The 21528-nt window shown below is 37.2% G+C and overlaps 3 protein-coding genes across 6 annotated transcripts; all 3 read right to left on the reverse strand.

Moving 5' to 3' along the window:
- Positions 1–1374: 1374 nt before the first annotated feature.
- LOC126606003 (ATP-dependent DNA helicase DDM1-like) lies at positions 1375–7330 on the reverse strand. 3 transcript variants are annotated; one of them, XM_050273462.1, is made up of 16 exons: positions 7205–7330; positions 6922–6986; positions 6228–6440; positions 6050–6148; positions 5334–5680; positions 5042–5231; positions 4769–4944; positions 4192–4261; positions 3915–4104; positions 3465–3560; positions 3289–3383; positions 3095–3214; positions 2557–2676; positions 2356–2454; positions 2156–2263; positions 1375–1860 (listed from the first exon to the last, which is right to left on the reverse strand). In XM_050273462.1, exons 2-16 carry the CDS (start codon positions 6976–6978, stop codon positions 1618–1620), a joined length of 2223 nt encoding a protein of 740 aa, XP_050129419.1. In that variant the 5' UTR covers positions 6979–6986; positions 7205–7330; the 3' UTR covers positions 1375–1617. The 3 variants fall into 3 exon arrangements, with proteins under 3 accessions (XP_050129419.1, XP_050129420.1, XP_050129421.1); XM_050273463.1 differs by having other exon boundaries at positions 7179–7294; XM_050273464.1 differs by having other exon boundaries at positions 7200–7291.
- Positions 7331–8639: 1309 nt separating this feature from the next.
- Positions 8640–12160, reverse strand: LOC126601247 (sulfite exporter TauE/SafE family protein 3-like). 2 transcript variants are annotated; one of them, XM_050267932.1, is made up of 12 exons: positions 11685–12160; positions 11388–11547; positions 11096–11296; positions 10865–10929; positions 10566–10605; positions 10368–10435; positions 10164–10250; positions 9947–9997; positions 9595–9816; positions 9262–9355; positions 9000–9140; positions 8640–8898 (listed from the first exon to the last, which is right to left on the reverse strand). In XM_050267932.1, exons 1-12 carry the CDS (start codon positions 11931–11933, stop codon positions 8816–8818), a joined length of 1461 nt encoding a protein of 486 aa, XP_050123889.1. In that variant the 5' UTR covers positions 11934–12160; the 3' UTR covers positions 8640–8815. The 2 variants fall into 2 exon arrangements, with proteins under 2 accessions (XP_050123889.1, XP_050123890.1); XM_050267933.1 differs by having other exon boundaries at positions 10368–10429; positions 11685–12159.
- Positions 12161–13774: 1614 nt separating this feature from the next.
- Positions 13775–19201, reverse strand: LOC126603781 (U1 small nuclear ribonucleoprotein 70 kDa-like). The gene is made up of 10 exons (XM_050270739.1): positions 18912–19201; positions 18539–18653; positions 18350–18429; positions 18178–18253; positions 18026–18090; positions 17870–17932; positions 15783–15864; positions 15541–15703; positions 15182–15253; positions 13775–14850 (listed from the first exon to the last, which is right to left on the reverse strand). Exons 1-10 carry the CDS (start codon positions 19011–19013, stop codon positions 14130–14132), a joined length of 1539 nt encoding a protein of 512 aa, XP_050126696.1. The 5' UTR covers positions 19014–19201; the 3' UTR covers positions 13775–14129.
- Positions 19202–21528: the final 2327 nt, after the last annotated feature.

Genomic DNA, 21528 nt, shown 5'->3' on the forward strand with positions numbered 1-21528 from the left:
TTGTTTTTAACCAATAAGGACAAAATGACACTTGTCAAAGGGAAAAATAATCTGAACATATCAAGGGTGAAAAGTAATATGAACAGATCAAGGGTGAAAAGCCTATTTCCGTATAAAAGATGTCAGTCAGCCCATGTGAGATGTCTTAAATTGCGTACCCAGTTCACGAATAAACAGCAAACAATTTTGACAAGACAACCACACAAGACAGAATGTAATAGGAATTTAAACGTAAAATGCATATGCATGAAAAAACCTTTGAAGTAATGAGCCAACCCCTTGAACATTGATTTCTAGCGTCATGATGCCTCAATGATAGTGTATTCTAAAGACTAAATAGAACATGTGTGGTAGATATATGGTATATTGACAAGAAAATCCAAAATACTAAAGTCTAGACTTCACAATATCCAAATCAAATTATAACACATGATAAACCATAATTTACTCTACAAATGCACCCTCTATCATAACCTAACCACTTTGCCGCGTTCTATACACAATTCCCTGCAATTCCCATCATATTTTTCCAGCATCTTTCATCAACCCAGTCGTGCCTTACACATTCAACCATTTAGACATTCATTCGTCCATTCAAGTGAAGCTGCAGGAGTTTTCTAGTTTCTTTCTTTCGAACCTTTGTTTATCTATTTTCTTTTCAATGTTTATTATGATTTGCTTTTCAATTATGATGAACATGTGTAACTGATTTCATTTTTAACTAAAGATGAATTCGAAGCCATGAACATATGTTAATATAAGTTGATTCCATCCAGTTATTTCTTCATAAAACATGAATGTGATTCACTGCACAAATTGATATAATGTTTTATATGAACAATGACTTGAGACATTTAATGCACCGAAGGCAGTGTGGAAGAGAGAAAAAATTTGAAAACATTGTGAAAACATTATATCAAAAGATCCAACATTGTGAAAACAGTCTAAATGAAACACCCAATGCAGTGTAACTCAAAATCCCATGATCCCACCAGGTCTTATCTCGAAAGACATCGATCATTTCGAAGGTCATTGTGAACTCTCTATCTCCCTTTTTAAACAGCTACAAATACTCATGGTTGTCGACCCCCTTTAGTGTTGGGCATAGGAAACACCCAAGATTTATCTCCAGCAAACGAATTTGGTAAGACTTGCAGTTGCAGTAGGCACACGGTGTTTCCTCACCGATTAGGATATCTGGCTTTCACCCAGAAAACCCAGTTCAAATTCCCGGCAATGGAACCTTTTAGCCAATTTTCAATTTTTTTTTCTAATTATAAAAACCATTTAATATTTGAAATATTGAATTTATATCAGTGCATATTCATAACAAAACAAAAACAAAGAAAAAACATCCATTCGTTAAACACCTAATAACTTGAAATAGCTGTGCCTTTTGCATTAAAATTACACTTCAACAAGTGTGTCTTGGAATCGAACTTGGATATTCAAATGGCAAAATGGAGCTCGATTCAAACATATACAAAATAATCGAGCCCCTCCATCGGGGGTTAGTTTTTCCATACTCAATTAGGCCTAACTCAAAAACATCCAAAATCATTGGACTTGAATAAACCCACTACCCCTACCAAGTTCAACATCCGAATACCGTTAAATTTAGCTATTGAGGGTGGAGAGCATGCCTCCACCTGCAGTGGGTAGCACCACCTCCCAGCCAGGGCCCTTGAGGGGAAGAACATTGGCAACACCATTGGCCTTCTCTTCATCATGATCAGCAGGACTGCACACTAGATCACTGCGATCCAACACCCTCTCCAAATCTTTGTCACTGATAACTGTCTGTATCATCTTGTCTTCAGCAGATTCTTCCTCTCTTAGCAAAGCTATAAGATCCTCTTCCTAAGAAAGATTTAACAGAACGCACAAACCAGCGTCAGCATGATAAACCCAACTGATATAATAAGTCAAAGCTTAATGCACTAGTCATGAAATGAGTCACATCCACTGCCAGACAATTCAGACTCGCAAAATTGATTTTTGAGAGTAAGAGTAATATAGTGAATATCGTGTCCCATAGGATTATGAACAAGATCAAACAGAAAAGAGCTACAATGATTTCTGCATAAACACATCAGACTATCAAGCATGATTTTCTAATTCAGTTCAACATAACCAACAAAGAACAGCAACCAACCTCTGAGACATCAGTACTACTCTTCGCTTTTTCTTGATGAAACTGCCCTTTCCCAATCACCACATGTTCAAGCTTCAACTTGCTAAAAGCTCTTTTCAGAATCCGACCCTGTTAATTAATATTTTCTCAGAAATTTTTAACAATATAAGAATAAAATATACCCAGTTCCGTATAAAAAGCTGCAATCATCACCTACTTACCTCTACAGATTGTGCCGTCGCCAACCTGTAAACATGAACAGGCTTTGTTTGACCAATCCTGTGGCATCTATCCATGGCTTGCAAATCCATTTGAGGGTTCTGATATGCACATGCAATATATCAAATGAAATCAATCATTCATGAATCCTTAGTTCCAGAAGAAGACTAGAAGAAAGAATTAAACAGAGAGGAATTATATACCCAATCACTGTCGTACAGTATACAAGTGTCAGCTGCAGTAAGGTTGATACCCAGTCCACCAGCTCTGGTGCTTAGAAGAAAAATTCTATAATTGCTGTCCACATCGTTGAACGCTGCAATCTGCTTTCAGAAATAGAATAGTTATAATTAAACAATAGTTGTTCAAAAGTAAGTGCTGAACCCAAAAGGATGGTAAATCCAAATTTGAGTAAGAAAACAAGTCATGCTATGAGAAAATAAACTCCCAAATCTACATATTGTCAGAACACTAATCTACGGCACGAACTGAAGGTTTTAAATGCCAGAGGTTTTCACTGCCAAGAAAGATTTCAGATGGTATAATCATGTTTATTTCGGCAGTTATGCTTTGATTAAATGATTATGTTACATTGCGGAAGTCCAAGAAAACAAGGATTGCTACATTGCGGAAAAATAATTCAAGTTTTAATGTGGCCAAAGAAAGAGATCGCATGCATCTACTAAACTTCGAAAATTTCAAATGAAAAATTAAGACTTCTGATTCAAACCAACCACAGACCTGACTTCTCCGTTCTTCAAGTTTCACATTGCCATCAATTCTACAAACTTCACATCCTTTCTCACTAAAATAGTACTCCATAATATCCAAAATCTTAGTCCACTGAGAAAAGATAAGAACCTGAATACAAATTCAAGATATTAGCAACCCAGTAACAAACAAAAAAACAATCCGAAAATAATTAGTAGACATACTTTGTGTTTGCGGGCAAACAGGTGCTTTAACAGTCTGTCCAGCAAACTAAATTTTCCACACTGTTCAACAATCTGTTCAACAGGTGGGTAGTAATCTGTCAAGAAAAAAGAACTGCATAAGCATAGGTATATCACCTATTTATATGACAACACTGAATCAGTTTAAGGCAAAGTACATGAGCCATCAAATGCCGACTCCAAAAGGTCAGGATGATTGCAGTTCTTCCGAAGTTGGACCATCAGATTGTTAAGCTTTCCTTTCATACCGCAAACTGCAAGTTTAATAATTGTTAAATAACACAGATTGCAGCACAATAGGATACAGCAAAAGACAACTAACCAAGCCAACCATCACATTTCAATAACATGCCAAAGTTTACATAGTAATACCTTCGTCCAATATCCTGCTTAAGGTTAAGACCCATAAAACAGGGACACAATAAAATGTGATACCAGTGAAAAAACAGATTCAAATAGCCAGTCTATCATAAATCCTAAAACCATGGAAAAATACATGCCCCACCAATGATCCACCTCCTTAAGTGTCTTTAGTTACAGTAAGACCCAAGATTTCTTACAAAAAGGAATTTAGAGTCCAATGTTTTCACCGTAAAGACATATCATACCATGATCTCCCCTCTCAAGTAAATAATTCTCCAATGTCTTATTGATCAAAAGATCTTGAAAATGTTTTTGATGATCTGTCATGGATGCATATAATATGATTTCCTTTTTCCTAGGAAGCATGTGCTCAACATCAGACTTCATTCTTCGAAGAAGAAAAGGACGCAAGATGGCATGGAGTTTTGCAACCATCTGCAGAGAATTGGAAAACCATATTCAACATTACACAATTCAAATATGTGTAAACTTTTAAGCCACAATATTTGGAAGAACACATACTTGAGCCCTTCTCTTCTCTTCCAATTCTTCCTTCATTGCCTCATTACTGCACTTTCCTGCTAAATCAAACCTGACAACATGATTGTAATAAGCTAATTAATCTGGTCAAACAATACTGGAACCATTATCTGCTGTAATGTTTTCATCCAACAGACTAACACAATCTAGCCACACAGAAACTTCATAGTTTTCCACAAAAGTTACTTAACATGTCATGGACTTTTTTTTATACAACGATGTATATACACTAGATTCAAACCTAAGACCTCTCACTTACAAGTGAAGAGGAATACCACTAGACCATAATACGAAGTGGTAAAACGTATTGACATAAAGTATGGTTCTTAAACAGCTAACCTTCATCACAGGATTTCCAAAATCTAATACATTAGTAGGCTAGAAGCTCAGTTCCTCTAGTTATAAATATGCAATGGTACTTCAGTTGCATAATGGAGATTCTGGTGCAGGAACTTCTCAACCAGACTACTAGTGGGGATGTTCACCTCACTAGAACGAGTTTGCAAGCTAACAAGCATCAAACTGAAGAAACAATAATTAATCAGAAAACCATACTTACCATGACTCAAATTCTTCATGGGATGAGAATATATCAGGCAAAATGAAATTCAATAATGACCAAAGCTCTGCCAGATTATTCTGTAGAGGCGTCCCAGTCAACAGAATCTTATTGTCTACATGTAATAGTTTCAATTCCCGCAGTAGTTTGCACTTTGAGTTCTTCAATCTGTGTCCCTTTAATAAAAACATGCATAAAAGTTCAACATACATGCTATATAGTAATATGGTTTGAAAGGGAAACTGTATCTATAGGACCAGTTAGATTACTCACTTCGTCAACCACAAGATATTTCCAATTGTAATGTCTCAAACATTTTCTTGCATCAGCCATTGCAACTTCATATGAAGTAACAATTATAGGGAACTTAGGGCCAATTTGTCGAGGCATGTGCTTCCTTCGTATCTCATCCCTTTGTTTCTTGTCACCATGGTAGACAATAGCATTTATTGAAGGCGTGAACCTATTTCAGGTAGAAAGAAGTTAAACAAGGAATTAAAGTTGGAAGATCATAGGATGAAACAAAATTCAGATCAGTTAACCAAAAAGTATATAAACAATTTACCTTGAAATTTCATTTACCCAATTCGCAAGAGTAGAAAGAGGAGCAATCACTAAGTAGGGCCCATCCATTCCATTCCCTTTTAGATGAGCAAGAAAACCAATGGTCTGGATGGTTTTTCCAAGTCCCATTTGATCCGCAAGGATCCCATTTAGCCCATTTTGCCATAATGAGATCAACCACTTTACACCTTTGATTTGATAAGACTTCAATTTTCCACCAGTCAACAGAGGTACAAGTTCCTTTTGCTCTTTCTCAATTCTTTCTTCTTCAGTGAGGTTCTCATCTTCAGTTTTCACACCCTCTTTAGATCTTGTAAGCATAGCTTCAACTGCCTTCTTGGCCTTCCTCTACGGAAATGATAATTATAAAGGTCAAGATGTCAGGATACAAGAATTCAACAAAGATAAGGAACTTGATGAGCGTATAAAAATATCAAATAAAGACACAAACTTCTTCTAAAGGGATGGAAAAGTTAAAAGTCATAAGACTTCCCCAAAATATCGCAAGAATACTTACGTCATAAATATCAAATAATCCACTTGGTACAGGAGATAAGAGCAGTCAGACCACTAAAAAACCTCAATATTAATTTGAAAAAATCAGATTAATCTGATTTTAAACCCCTAAACAGGAATATCCATGTATAACTATGATCTACCAACCAAACACACAAATATCTCATTTAAGAAAAGTAAGGGAAGCATAGACTTTCTTACATTATCAAAATTTGCAACTGCTTTTCTTTTCCTACCACGACCTTTCTTCTCCTCAACATTCTTTTCCTCAACAGTTTCACTCGGTTGATTGGCTCCAATCTAGCAAAACATTTCATTTTATAACTTAATCAGTAAAAAGAAGAAATTAACCATTCAAGAGAAGTGTAAGGGACGGTACAAGTGTGATGTTATCCATTTTCTCCAGCAAAAACTGTGAGTAAAGCTGAGTTTGTGTTAGGAGCTCATCCAACTTGTTATACTGAGTGTCATTCAGGTCGGGTAACTGCTCTGGTTCCCTTCCCGTTTCTGACTCCTCTTCCTTAACCCGTTCTTTAAGCAATTTCTCCTCCACCTCAGTCAACTTGACATCAATCTTTGCCTCACATGCATCCTTAAACATGATTCAAATGCAACAAAATTATTCAACCAACAAACAATAATTTGGGGTTAATTAGAAATGTAATATTACTCGTAGACTAAAACAAATTGAGACTGATTTATGAAGTTCCACATAAACCACACAATAAAGCTATCTACTTAGGCGCATAGAAACCCGCGGAGAGCATGAAACACCGCATTTCACAGAAACAAAAGATTGAGCATGCCTGCAAAAACATCGATTTTGCAAGCAAACGAAAACTGAAAATTTCCTCTACTATTAACTTGTATTTAATTCGAAATATATGTGAAAGACAGAGATAGACACAAACAGAAACATGCATAATTTTTTCCACAAAATCCTTTATTTTGAAACATTTCATGTCTTTCTACTCATTCCTTCAAACATTTTCCTTCAAAATCCACCAAATTACAAATCCCCAAACAGAAAAACTGTGGGAACAAACGCCATTCAAAAAGAAATGAAAGCAAACCTCGTCCTCGAGTACCGAAGTCGGAGAATCTGCCGAGGGATCGTTCTTCGTCGCCATTTCAAAATCTACAAGCGAAGAACAAACGTTAAGTACATAAAAACAGAATAGAAAACCCTAATAGCAAATAAATTTGTAAGCTTTCAGGAAAACACAAACCCTAGGGTTCAAATTCCAGAAACAGCGGTGGAAATGAAATTTTCACCCAAATCAAAATAACAAAATAGAAAAACTAACAAAAAAAAATTGAAATTAATTACATGAAATGTAGGAATTCGAACCGTACGGGATAGGGTTTCTTCTCAGAGAGAACCGCAGAGAGACAGAGGGCTCCAGAGTCCGGCAGCGGAGAGAGAAAAAGGAGGGAAGACGAAGAAGCGCTTGAGATAATTAGTGTGACACCCAAATCTATTTATTAATTTTTCCAAGTGATGGGTGTGACTGGGCGGGAAAATGGGGTTGTAAATTTGCCCTGCGATTAGTACTTAATTACTCTGATGCCCTTCGTGTTAATATTAGAAGATTTGCCTTTATCGGTATTTTATTAACGTTGGCGAACAGGGTTATATTAGTCTTTTTAGTGGTAAGTAAGTGGGTTTGTGGGTTCCCAAATTGGAGGGAACAGGCACGTTTTGTCTGCCCTACTTCTAGATTTTGGCATTATTGAGGTCACTATATGAAAATTATTAAAACATTTTTAATTTAGTTTTTTCTAAATAACTTTTGAATTCATATCATTTACTATTACGGTCTAATAGTATTCAAGTGAAAGGTTTTATGTTCGATTATCGTCAAAGACTATTTGAACCACATTATTGCTACCACATCATGAGCCTAAACTCACTCCCTTCCCATATAATATCACCTGTTCAAAAAAAAAAAAAAAACTTTTGAATTCATGAGTAGGTGATACAATTTTTTTTTTAACAATACATAGCAATGAGTAACAAGAAAAACAAAGGCTGATATTAAACGTATAAATTTTAGCCTTACTGAAAATCAATTCAAATGTCCCAGCACCCCTGCGAAGCAGCATTAAGGTGGTGCTTTGGTTTGATTTTAATACGATTAAATTATACAGGTTGATGTAGCCTTATACAGATGTTACTTTTAATCTGTTAAATTTTATTTTTAAAAAATTAAAAAAAAAATTGTTTGATGTTTGATATGGGCATTTCAAGTTAGAGCATATCTAATGGAATAGACAAATTAAGTTAGCAAAATTGTACTTTGTGATAGGTTTAAGGTTAGAGCATGTGATAGGTTTACGTAACCAAAACGGTAATGGACAAGTTAGAGCATGTTGCTTAACCATTTGCCTTACAAAAAGGTTGGAACTTATGACCTTCACATTAACATTCTTTTTTCTTTTTCATATTGAAGTTATAATTTGGTGTTTGTAAATTTAGAAAATCTGAGTTTTGTCCAAATACATTAGAGCTGCATTTTGTACGCAGAAAAGAATTTATGGGAAATAATTTTTCATGTCTTTTTAATTGTCATATTATTTGTAACCTACATAATCCGATATCATAATAACCTCAACTCCAAGTCAATCACTCCGTGTTGCAGTTGCTTTTTTTTGTAGTAGTTGCCTTGACAATTTTTCCACTGGGTTGGGCCGGGGATGTTTAGGGTTGTTCGATTTTACTAAAATCTCCAATATTCAGTCACGAGTCACAACTTTGTAATTTTTGGACATTCTCATAAAAAAGGCAAAGTTGTAAAATATGGGAACAAATAATTGTCTAAAAATCCAGTACATAATAGCAAACAATGTTTGCCATAAAATTAATGGAAAATACACAACATATATGAAAAGTAGATTGAATTGTGGATATCGTTATTTGGGCTTGAGAAATTCCACAGCGATAATCATATTAGACAACATATATACTTAAGACGGGTTACAGAAATTTTCAAATCCCATGTACTCTTGATTCTCCATCTTTTCAACCATGTTTGCTATGCCCACCCCACCTGAAAAATACATCAAAACAAAATTACGCTGAGTTGAGAGTATGTACTTTTCGGCAGTATTAATAAATATACGTGTTATAATTCAGGTGACTAGCCATTACCTAAGCTGATTGCGCTGACAAAAATTGTCAAAGCTAGAATGAAGATGACAATGGATGCTCTCCCAAGGACTGCAATTATCTTTCTCACTACATGCTGACCAGTAAATGCAGCAATTGTTGCAACTAACACAAAATAAGCAGCTGCAGCACAGAGTAAACTTTAAACATTTAGTTTTATTTTCCCCGTATTTATACAAACTATAAGCTTAATTACATGTAACATGTACAATATAGTTCTAAAGTTAGATTATTGCTTGCTTACCATAGGGGACGGGGAAACGGTTGAGAAGATAATACTGTACAACTGACATGGAGGATGAGAATAGCATTGCAAAGGTGGATGTAGCACTTGCTACCTGCAAAAGGAAAAGATATGAAAATTCATCATCTGGTTTCATTTTTCCGCCTGTTTCAGTTGCAGCAGAGAGGTTCCATTCGTGACATTTTCCGTTATGATACCCAGTTATGTAGGTTATGGATGATACGTGGTTAGTGTACAAGCCGTGGATGTGAATGACCAAAATCCCACATCGAAGAAGTACAACATAATCTACAAGTTAAAAGTATGCGGTTCACTACTTGCATCGAACTATACCTGAGGAGGAATACCCAGTTCAAGAAAAAGGGGTCCCAAGATGAAACCACCTCCCAGCCCAAGTAGTCCACCGACCATACCAGCTACAATTCCACAGCTGCAGTAGAGAAAAATCTGGTGCAACTTCCAGTTCGTGATTTCCTTTCCTTTTGATGCAATCACTCTGGTGCCTTTGCATAAGCATATGGCTTCGAAGAGTGTTACGGAAATTGCAATTGGTACCTGTGTATGCAATGATAAAACTATAATGTTGAGCTGGATCATCATCGGGAAACATGAGTGTTAAATCGATATTGCATGTTTTTCGGGTTCTTAGGAAAATTCTCAAACTTACTAAGGTTTTTATCGTTACCTGCAATGAATTCATGATCCAGAACATGGTGGAGCAAGTTTTGGTGTATGTCTGCATAAAGATTCAGACAGTTTCATTCAGTAATGGAAGTGAAAAGTTATTGTGCGTTCGGAACAAAGGCAGAGGAATTAGAAAGATGAATCTTGTAGTTTAAGAAAGCCAAGGTCTACTAGCTCTTGACTACAGTGCTAGTAGTGATCAGAATTAACTAACTTACCTTCACAATCTGGACAATAAGAAAAGCCACCCAGACATACATGAGCATCGATAACTCTTTCCAGTAAATGTTGCGCATTATTGGTACCTGGATAGATTGTTCATATATTCAACCCAACAACAAAAAAAACTAGAAAAATTGCAGATAGGAGTTTTCTCAGAGTACTCTGCGTGTGGAGGTGCTAATGATATGATTGGGACTCACCTGCTCATCTTGCAATGAATCTGGACTGCTAGGTAGCGGTTTGTAGTCTTCTCCAGAACCCTCTGCAACTAAGGAGATTAGTTAGCACCATTGTTCTCACAGATATGCTGACATATAGATATTGTATAACTGTTTATTATTATCAGTTTTCTTCTGAGTCCTCTTTTAGTTGTTCGGATGAGATGAATGAGCACTCACCGCCTGGTTTGGACTCCGATTCCAACAGCTTTTCTGCTTCCTGAAAGTCATGTAAAACATCAGATTCCTTGTTAGTAGGTTGGTAAGAACACGCTCATTGATAGTTCTAAATAGTTAAGTGGAAAGGGAAGTGATTTTCATAGACCCTTTTTCTCCTTCTCCACCTTTCTTTATTTTTGTCCCTTGATTCGCCTTTGATTTATTCAATCCAAAGGCCAGGAAAAAAGGGAAGGTGCTAAAAGGTTAAAGGGAGAAAAGGGTTATGTGCGGAAATCATTTCACATGAATAAATATCTTACCTCCTTCATCATTGTTTCCTTCTTCCATGTTTCCACGCCTTTCATCAAAGCTTTTGCTGCTGTACCTGCCACAACTCAGAAGAATACCTAATAAGACTATTGGGAATGCATAGATATATCGAAAACCTGGATTTTCTTTTCTTGAAGCAGAGTCCATATTCCATTTTATCAGTTCATTAATCAAAGGAAATATAACTGTTAGGAATTGATGTACGGAATGTTACTGCATACCTAAGAAGAGAATGATAAGGAGAACTGTAACCATCCAATCGGCAAACATGACATTGAAGGCAACTCCGATGCTGATCCCTAGCATGAGCATTGGCTGAAAAAGCAATGCCAGATCATAATCTATGAGGGGCATGTCCAGTGTTGGGTGCCTCAGTCTCAAATTGAAGTACACCGTTGATCCAGCAGCTCCCATTATCATACCTGCATCACCAAAACAATGCCAAACAGTTGATTAATCTGTCTAAATTTAATCCCAAACAGTTAAAGAAAAGATTGAGAGGTGATTACTCACACTTGGAAATCGCGGTGGAAGACTTGGGATCGAAGCCAACGATCAAGGCTAGCATTGGAACAAAAATTCCTCCCCCACCAACACCACCAACACTACCCAATGCAGCACCAAAGAATCCAACTATTGATCCTACTACAATTTTCCAATCAAACTTCATCTCCTGCTCAACCAAAATACATACCCATACATGTCAAAATTCAAAATACCACAATAGCAAAAATCAAATATATAATTATGAAAGACATCTGTCTTTCTGTCTCTTGATTTTTTTGGTGTGTAAAGAGAGATTGAACTCACAGGCCAAACAGGCTGATAAGAAGAGCCTCCAGCCTGCCATAGAAAATTAACCACCTTCACAAAAAATGATTCATGTGTATCTTTCTGGACAGATTTTTCCGGCTTGATGATCTCGTCTCTTAAAGGCCTATCTGCACTGGCAACTTCTGTTATGATAAGAAGATTAATGAATACTGCCCATGCAATTGCCATTGCTGCTGCTCCTGCTGATACTTTTACTGCCCTCTGAGTGGCCTTGTTTCGAGCCATTTGGGTAAAAAGATTGATGAAAGTTTGGTAACAAGCAAGGAAGTTTATGAATCTCAGAAGCTATTTTCTGTATGTATATTTCTTGAGTTGAATTTATTTTTTCAACTCTTATATTCTTGTGTTTTTCAAGTGCAGTATAGGGGTGGAGAAAACATGAAGAATGAGGAATATGCAGTCTTTTAGTACCTGCCTGCTCTTTATAATCCTTCTCTATTCTCCTCCATCTTTTTATTTGCATGTGTGTATTGATTTGGACTCGTTTTAAGTAAAACTAATTCACAATTGGATCCTCAAATCTTTTTTACGCTCCCATTCGGGGCCCACAAACCATATATACAAAAAAAAAAATATTTGATTGTGACAGTCACACCGTTACGTAATGTTACTAATTCACGTGTTATAATATATATGAACTACAAAGTTGATATATCTTACGGTTAGATTATAGTATTAGTAAATATATTCACGTGTTGTAACATGAGTTGACTGATAATTGCATGTAGCGTTGTTTTGGAACTCTCACTCATTCCAACTTCAAATTCATAAAAGTGAAATCAGAGTGGGAAAAACACCAAATGCTATCTCTAAACTTGGTAAAAAAAAAAGTTTCACATCTTTTGTTTTGAATTATTTTCTCAAGGATAGGGTAAAAAACTGATTTTCCTTTGGCAAGTCAAAATTGCTAGGTAACTTTTTGTGAATAGGGCCAGAATCTGGATCCCCTGATGTGTTCTTGTCCGCAAAACATCATCTTTCTGGCCATGAAGCTTCGTAGAAGTTGAGGTACGAGAATCTGGTAATGAAATATGATTGTTACATTTCCACGAGTAATTGAGTAGGTTTGCGGCCACTAACTATTATCTAAATTTTGAGCAAAAATTTTGAATGCTCACTGATGTGGCACGTAACATGTAAGTGTTTATACTGATTGTAAATAAATGAAACTCGTGGTGAAGTCGTGTATAATCTGTGACAAATAGATCACAATGTAATATTTGTTTCTTTGTTGTCACGTTTGCTTGTTCTCTAAACAACCTGCTGCCGCGCACAAAACCTTATGTTGCCATTTTTTGTTTGAGGTGTGATATTCACACAACCTTTTTTACTTCTCACACACTTCTCTAATTTTCGGCCCTCGTATCGGATGAATTAAAGAAGACAACGAACAGAAATTAACAAAGGGTGTGTAAGAAGTAAAATGGGGTGTGTGGATAGCACATTCCTTTTGTTTTCATGCCATAAAAACAAGAGTATTGGCTTCCAAGAAATTTCCGAAAAGCAGTTTGAATTCTGAAACAAGGCAAAGCCAAGGCAGTACCAGAAGCTCATGCAGCGGCAATTCTGTGATTCTTGGAGCAGCTGTGGCTGCATGAACAAGTATTAGGCGGTGCTACTTTCTATGTGAAACTTCATCGCTGCTTCATAGTTGTTGGCCTTTTCTTTGCTCTTTATTTGTAAGCACTCACCGCCACTTCCAGACAGCCCAGATCACATTTTACAAGTGTTTTCATGCAACTTAATTCCCAAACTAATGATTGAGTATAAAAAGTTAAAATGCACAGCAATGTAGCAATGTAGCAATGTGTGATTGATTTTGACTATTGTCAGTCAACGTCTCGGTAAAAGTAAAGTTTGTCCCATCACAATAGCAACGCGCAGCCATTTTTTTCTCAATTTAAAAACATATTACAAAAGATGGGTCAGACTCGAGTGCAAAGGACTAAAACACTGCCCTCGTGCCCTGACCAACTAACCTGACTCAAATATAACAGTGGCAAGGCACAGACCTTTGGGCCTCATCATTCCAGCCTAATACACAAGATTTTTCAAGAGAAATAAGATGCAGTAAAGGACATCATGGATTAAACTGTCACACGAAACCACCAAAAAGGTCCATAAATTCTCACAAATTTCATAAAAAGGTTTACAAAAGAGAGGTGAAAAATCTCTACCAATTTCCATCAGCACAAAAGTTCAGACGTTAAAACACCCCAACACACAATATCTTCAGCTTCAAGACATCTTCGCAAAAACATTTGACTACGTAGGATTCAGTGAAAACGAAAAAAAAACCAAGAAGATCCACAACATAGATAGCAGCAGCTGTGTAAGACGCAATCTCAAGCACTGATCAAACCAAGCAGAGTGAAAATCTAACCGGTACAGCATGGCAGCTTGAGAGGTTTTAAACTTCAGTCAATACTCATTGTAATCCCGAGAGAGTGATCTAGATGACCTCCGATAATCACGCTCCACATCTCCACCCCTCTCCCTTTCACGGGACTCAGCTGGTGCTTGTTCATAACGGTAATCATCCTCTTCCATTTGATCATAGCGGTCTTGAGCATGGTCAGGATATTGTTTGTAGCGGTCGTCATCATGCTGAACATCCAATTGATCATACTGGCTACAATGACGCTCATAGGGCTTATCATCATCATCAGGCTCTGAGCACCTATGGCCATGTCCAGGTTGTTCAAACCAACCCTGGTCATCTTCTTGGGCAGTGTGGTCATAACCCCGCTCCCTCTCCCCATGTCGGACCCTCTCATGTTTTGATTCAATACGTTCATGGGAATGGCCACGATCATGCTCAGGGTCCCCAACTTCATCATCCCTCTCCCTGTCTCTAGAGCGATGATCACGATCACGCTCCCGATCATGGTCTCTGTCTCGATCACGACCATGCTCATAGTCGCGACCACGATCCCGTCCTCGTTCACGAGTACGGTCCCGATCACGACCACGATCTCTTTCCCTATCCCTGTCCTTGTCCCTGTTTCTATCACGGTCTCTGTGGTGTCTATCTTCCCTGTGATCACGGTCTCTAGACTTGTCATGGGAGCGTTCGCGGGACTTTTCCCTTTCTCTTTCCTTTTCTTTCTCTTTTCCCCTTTCACGGGATTTTTCTCTATCCCTGAAAATCATTTCACTCAATATCAATCACACAGAAAACAAATACTAACATTGCAACAATCTAAGAAAAATTTGGCAACACCTACAAAGCATACCAAAGGATAGATCAAAAACTTCAAGCCATTGTTGCAAAACTTTTAGGACTCAGTATTAACTATCATTAAAACAATTATGCAGCATGCAATTTCTTCTTTTCGTTTTTTTATACTTAGAACCAAGTTATAATTTTTATTTTGTGTTAGTTTCACTACATCCAAAAGTGCACAACAATTTGCAAAACACTACACCAAAACCTTTATAGACAGTGTGCACAACAATATGCAAAATCTTACAAGTCTACATGTCGCTCCTCGCGTACCCTTGGCTCCTCAGAACGGGATTGTCCTCCGGATTGTACTTGCTCCCTAAGCAAATAATGATGAATGTTATAGTTAGCAAAGATGCTTAGAACACATAGAACTTGGAAGTCAACAAAGAAACAGTAAAACAGTTCAATTTTACGTTGAATTACATATTAGGAAGACGAAGAAACTGCTTCTGAGATACACTTAAATGCAAAACCACCAGCACGAAAGATAATTTCTTCTAAGAAAATTGACCACATTTGAAATTAAGGAAAACAAAATAAGTGTAGAAGCACGTTAGTTTTCTAATGACTGAAGTGTGGAAATGTTGGAATCAAACTACATACCTTCCAGAATATTTCTGATTGACATCTTCACCTCCAACTCTGGTGGTTCCAAGCCCACCACCCAGTCGGCAGGGTCGCCAGTTTGGAACTGTTCTTCCACGTTCAACATCAACAAGTACCCTTCTTCCCTCAATCTTCCTCCCATCAGCTTGTTTGTATGCAGCTGTAACGTATATAGCTAGCATTAGAAACAAAGGATCAATCACATGGTAATTTTTAGTCCAAACAGTATTAAGACAAACCTTTCATGTCCCTTGTATGCATGTACTCAATGAATCCATAACCTCTAGGTTTATTTGTTTCTTTGTCAGCGACCAATCGGACCTGAAATTTCAAAGAAGAATTTAATTAATAAACCACATACATAGAGGATTCAGATCTTAAGCAATGACTGCTTAAGACAGAGAAATTATGCATAGATTTTTTTAGCATTTACAAGGCAGCATACTAAAAAATTCTCAAATATTGAATCCTAAATGGCACGGCAGACAGGCACTGTGCCTCTTTAGCCGTGCTCACCTTTAAATCATACAGCTTCCATCGCAAGATGCATCACCACCGGCTAGATTTGCAGAAAAAGGGACATTTGTGGCCAATTTACCAGTTGGATAGACTACTATCCCCTTACCAGGGAGACTTTTTTAATAATAAAAAAGTTGTAACTACTACTAAAAATACCATGAAATCCTGCTGCTGATGTATCTTTTCTGAGAGCCTTTAAAGCCAGATGTAAAAGTTTCAGCAGGAAATGCACGTACTAAAAAGTTCAAAGAAGAAAGAAATGGTAATACTCCCGACATGATTTACCCAGAGCAGGGAAAAGAACAGAAGTTGGGGTCTCCTTTTGTTGCTTGAAATAAAGGCCAAAAGGCACACAGTGCATCACTGCTCTGCTCAACTTATAGTAATCAGCTTTGTTATGCAGGATGAAGCATCTTTGGAGTTGGATAGGAGAAATTATGGAACCAAAGATACCATATGCGAACAAATTACCACCTTACCAGGATAGTCTTGAATGTTAGGACTTAGAAAGAATATATATCCTAAGAAAACCCATTTCCACGATCTCTTAAATAAAACTATTAACTACATCAAAGAGGAACTATGAATGGAGCAAACCAATCTGAAATTACCATAATGCTTGCGGTGAAACCTGTGTTAAATTGTTAATATAAAGGCTTATAAACTCAGCTTTTCTGTGCACAAGACCATGCTTGTAATCAAGTTGGTAGAAATCAAAGATATTGATCAATACTCACCACTTACCAGAGATACTTCTTGAATGTTTAAAACTTAATGGTAATATATACCCTTGTATCAAATAAAAAAGATCGAAGTGCCGATTTGGTCCCTGAACTATCACCTCAGTGAAAATTAGATCCCTGAATTATTTTTTCAGTAAAATAAGTCCCTAAATTCATTAAAAATTGCTAATTTCATCCCTACTATTATATTCAAAGCTATTTTATCCAATTTTTCGACAACTTAAGTCACTTGACACTTTAAGAGTGTAAGATCGTCTTTTTCTTGCCTATAAGCTCTTAACATGTCATATATAGGTTGTGAATCTAATGTCCAATTTACACTCCAAAGTTAACTCCATACATTATTTCTTTATGAAAATTTACCAATCTACCCTCCAATGTGTATCACATGCAAGTAACATGACTTAAATTAATGTAAAATTGAATATAATAGCTTCGAATTTAATATTAGGATGTAATTGGCAGATTTTTATAATTCAATGACTGATTTTTCTGAAAAAAAAAAAATTTAGGGATCTAATTTTCACTTAGGTGATAATTCAGGGACTAAAGTGGTAGTTCACCCACTAAAAAATGCTAATGTATACCCTAGAAACACCCAATTCCAAGATCTCTATAAAAACTACTTCAAAAGAGAGCTATGGAAGGATTTAAACAACCCCGTAAAACATTACCAGTAAATTTGTTGAGACACCTGTAATAGCAATACAAATTTGCATAGACTCCACTAACAATAAAACTAAATCAGAGAGAACAAACTTGAAAGGCGTCATAATGCATTTCCAGTTATCGTTATGACAAAAAACAATGCATTATGTCGAACAATTTCGCTGAAAGGTGAATTTTCAAAATGTGTTTATCATGCATAAAATTTGTAAATATGTACCCCAGACGTATTTTTGAAGAAAACGAAAAAGGATAACAATACTGACAATGCTGAGACTGTAGCATTTTTTTTTCAAATTCAAAATTAGAAAATCTGCAATTTGTGAAGGTAAATAAAAGAATAAAGCTACAAAAACCTCTTACCAAACCCCCTTGGGGTTTCTCAAAAAAATACCTACCCGCTTGATTGGACCATAAACGTCAAACTCCCTTTTGATTCTGCTCTCAGTTGTCTCGTAATTCTGCAAGTATGCAGGGAAAATCACAAGTTAACCTTAACGATTATGAAGAATCGGAGGAGGAAATCCAATACTATATGAAAAAATGTTACTTACGAGTCTTGCAACAAACAAAGTCTTGTATGGATCTCCAGAAATACTTGGGTCATTATTTGGATCATCTGCACTGAAACAGATTTTAGGAAGACAAGAAAACAGAAATTACAAGACTCCAAACCCTACAATCAAGTAAAGAATGAAGTCATTACATTTCTCTAGCTCTTCCGCAGCCTTTGCTGCACCCTTCTCAAGTCTTAGCTGGTGTATTCGAGCCCTTCTCTGTGTCTGAATCCAACAAAGAAAAACAGATATATGTTGCAGCACAAACAATGATTTCATAACGCTGAGTCCTCATACAAGCGATTCAAGTAAAAATCTTACAGGAGTTTCGCCCTTTTGGACAGGCGGATTATACTCAGGATCTCCGGGCTCCGCAAACTTACTCACAAATTGCGCTACCCCTTCATAAAGCACAACAACAAAATTAATAGTACAAAAATTAACAGCAACAACATAGAAACTAATACCAAATTGAAACCAATCAACCCCCATATAAGATTGTTAACAGACCTGTCAAAGGTGGGCACTTTTTCTTCTCTGGAGGCGGTTTGAAATCCAACGGCAGTCTAGGCTCAAACAGCTTCAAAAGGTTTGTTGTTAGACCAGTGGGGTGGCTCTGCCCAATCTGCAAACACAAAATCTCCAAATCAACATCCCTTACAAAATACATCCAGAACTTCACAATATTTACAAAATCACCGCACACATTGTCCAGATACATCGAAATTCGTTAAATCACGATAAAAATTACAGAGAGAAACTCAAAACTTAACTAGGGTTTTTCTAAAAACAAAGAAAATCGCATAATTAACCAAGAAATTCAAGAATTAAACAGTCGAGCTTTAACAAAAGTTATGAAGAGCATAAAAACCCCAGGACGAACCATCTTGAGCTGAAGAACATTTTGGCGGTTCTGGGCCTTGGTTCGGCCCTGAACGGCGGCGTTTTGGCCGCGCATGAAAGCATCGTTGTTGAAGTCTCCCATGGAGAAGCGATGATCGGAGCTGGGTGACGGTATCTGGAGCAGTCCGAGTACTCGTACTCAGATGGTGAAGAATGCATAAATATATGGGCGATTCGGATCCGGTTGTGACAGTCGGGCCGGGGTCGGAGTCGGACTGTCGAAGCCAGATAGCGGCAGGGAAAATTTATAGACCCCAAAATTTTGTGGGATTTTGTCCTTCCGGGTAATTTTACAATATTCGGGGTGGAAAGGAAAGGCCTTTTGTTAATTATTGTTGATAATTTTTTTTTTAATTTTAACAAATGATATTATTGTCACTAATGAGGTGGGGTGTTAGTAATTTGTCGAGAATCGAACATAAATGGAATATCACTAAACTATAGTGGCATGTTGTCGGTAATGTTTTTTATTTGAACAATTGATATTTCCACACTAAGACAAGAAAGATGAGCTTAGCTTAACAATGAACTAACAATAAAGCAATTTAAATTTATTTTTAACGATAATCGAACTTAAGATCCTTCGTTTACCGTAATACTAATACTTAGTGGCATATTTCAGTAATGTTAATTGTATTGTTGACCGAGATCAAGTGAAAGGTATTTTCGTCAAATTAATTTTAAAAGAATAGAACAAAGAAAAACTCAGGCTTAAAAAAATACACAAAAAGAACCTTAAACCTTCACGAATAAGAAGAAGAAACCCTAATTAAGGACTAACCATTTTGAGCTGAACAACATTTTGTGGTCGTGGGCTTTGGGTCGACTCTGAACGGTAGCGTTTTGGCCGCGCATGAAGGCATCGTTGATGAAGTCTCCCATGGCGAATTGATAGGAGCTGGATTACGAGTATATGAGAAAGTCAGAGTAATCGTACCCAGATGGTGAAGATTGCATAACTATATGAATCTCGTTGAGGCAATCGGGTCGGACTCGGACTAGTGAAAGCCCGATAGCGGCAGCGAAGGGTTTTTTTTCCCTCTTTTCTGGGTAGAAGGTTTTTGCGAGGATATTTATAGAAGAATCCGGATCCGCTTACTGTAAATTGTCATGCAGTAGAAATTATTTTTAATATTTTAATTTAAAATTAAACACAAATAGTACTTGACAAAAACTGACCGCACGATATACAATAAACAAACACGATTCACGAATCTCCAAGATCCTTACCAAAAGAATCTGGAAGGATCCTGTTCGTTTTTTTTTTCTTGGAAACCAGGCAATATATAACAAGCTAGCAAAAGCTAGAAAGATATAACAAAAGCCTACCAGAAGGCTAACAAACAAAACATCACAAACAAACAGCAAAGGGGATAAGGAAAGACACAAGAATCGAGTTCAAGTGTCGCCCCATATATTGCAACCTAAATTAACATGAACCAAGAGGACAAGGCAAACCATCCCTGTTAAGTACATGAACTAACGAAGATGGAGGGCGGTTAACCCAAATCTGGTTGCACATCTCTGTGTTGTGACGCGACGTTAAGAAATCCGCCACCAAATTGGCTGATCTTGAAACTCAAGACCAGTGACAGACCTAGAAAGACTCTTCAAACTTTTTAACCAATGACAAGGTAGGAAAGGTTCCCCAGCTGCCAGCATCTAATGAATGTGATAAAGATGAAATGGTATCTTGAGAATCAGATTCAAAGATTACCTTGCCCAAGCCCAGGAACAACAAGTTGACATCCTATCAACATAGCCAATGCCTCAACCGTGGATGCATTAAATGCTTGAACTTCATACCGTGCAGCAACAACAAACTAACCCTGCTCTCCTCTAATCACCACGCCCACAAAGCCATGTCGAGTGGAAGAAGACCAGTGGCATCTACATTTATCTTGAAGAAGGAAAATGGTGGGCGTGACCAAATGACCACCGCAGGCTGTCTTGAGAAGAGCACCAAAAAGGAAGAAAAATGTGACCCATTAACTGCCAAAAACGTTGAAGCCGAAGTAGATATGGCAAGAAGAACTTTTGTAGGGTTGATGGGAGAGTGATGAAACAAAAATTGACATCTAGCTTTCCAAATATTCCAACAAGTAAAAGCAATATTAGAGAACAAAAAACCATGCTCCTCCGAAGACCCAAACCTTTGAGTGGCAATGGAATAGAACCAATCAACCCATGAAGAGATCGCATTTATATCAACTTTATAATTAAGAACTCCAGCAAACCAGACTAGCTCAACCTAAGGGCATAATAAGAACAGATGTTCAATAGATTCTGCATGCCGATGACAAATCTGACAGAGCGGCAAGGGAGCCGATTTGCGAACAAACAAGTTTTCCATCGTAGCCAGGGCTCGGTGGGCAAGATGCCACATAAAATGTCTAATTTTAGGCGGGACACTCAATTTCCATATAATAGATCATACCTGGCATGAAAGAGTCCGAGAATAGGAGGGCCGAAAATGCACCGGTGACCCATGCAAGGAGCGGGCACAAAAATATCCCAATTTAACTACGTATAATCCATTTTTGGTAGCTGGCCAGACTAAGCGGTCTTGCTTGCCAATATCCCCAATATGGGTTTTC

This window comes from Malus sylvestris, chromosome 15 (genome assembly GCF_916048215.2).
Source record: "Malus sylvestris chromosome 15, drMalSylv7.2, whole genome shotgun sequence".
NCBI lineage: Eukaryota > Viridiplantae > Streptophyta > Magnoliopsida > Rosales > Rosaceae > Malus > Malus sylvestris.

What these genes read in the sequence shown, in the direction of transcription:
- LOC126606003 (XM_050273462.1), bottom strand. Translation starts at nt 6,978, where the DNA reads ATGGCGACGAAGAACGATCCCTCGGCAGATTCTCCGACTTCGGTACTC. An exon ending in TACTGTACGACAGTGATTGG is followed by an intron (nt 2,455 to 2,556) that starts GTATATAATTCC and finishes TGTGCATATCAG; the next exon opens with AACCCTCAAATGGATTTGCA. An exon ending in CGACGGCACAATCTGTAGAG is followed by an intron (nt 2,264 to 2,355) that starts GTAAGTAGGTGA and finishes ATTAATTAACAG; the next exon opens with GGTCGGATTCTGAAAAGAGC.
- LOC126601247 (XM_050267932.1), bottom strand. Translation starts at nt 11,933, where the DNA reads ATGGCTCGAAACAAGGCCACTCAGAGGGCAGTAAAAGTATCAGCAGGA. An exon ending in TTCCACCGCGATTTCCAAGT is followed by an intron (nt 11,297 to 11,387) that starts GTGAGTAATCAC and finishes TTGGTGATGCAG; the next exon opens with GTATGATAATGGGAGCTGCT. An exon ending in AACTGGGTATTCCTCCTCAG is followed by an intron (nt 9,356 to 9,594) that starts GTATAGTTCGAT and finishes TTCCTTTTGCAG; the next exon opens with GTAGCAAGTGCTACATCCAC.
- LOC126603781 (XM_050270739.1), bottom strand. Translation starts at nt 19,013, where the DNA reads ATGGGAGACTTCAACAACGATGCTTTCATGCGCGGCCAAAACGCCGCC. An exon ending in TCCAAAAGGGCGAAACTCCT is followed by an intron (nt 18,254 to 18,349) that starts GTAAGATTTTTA and finishes TGTTGGATTCAG; the next exon opens with ACACAGAGAAGGGCTCGAAT. An exon ending in TTTATGGTCCAATCAAGCGG is followed by an intron (nt 15,865 to 17,869) that starts GTAGGTATTTTT and finishes TTGAAATTTCAG; the next exon opens with GTCCGATTGGTCGCTGACAA.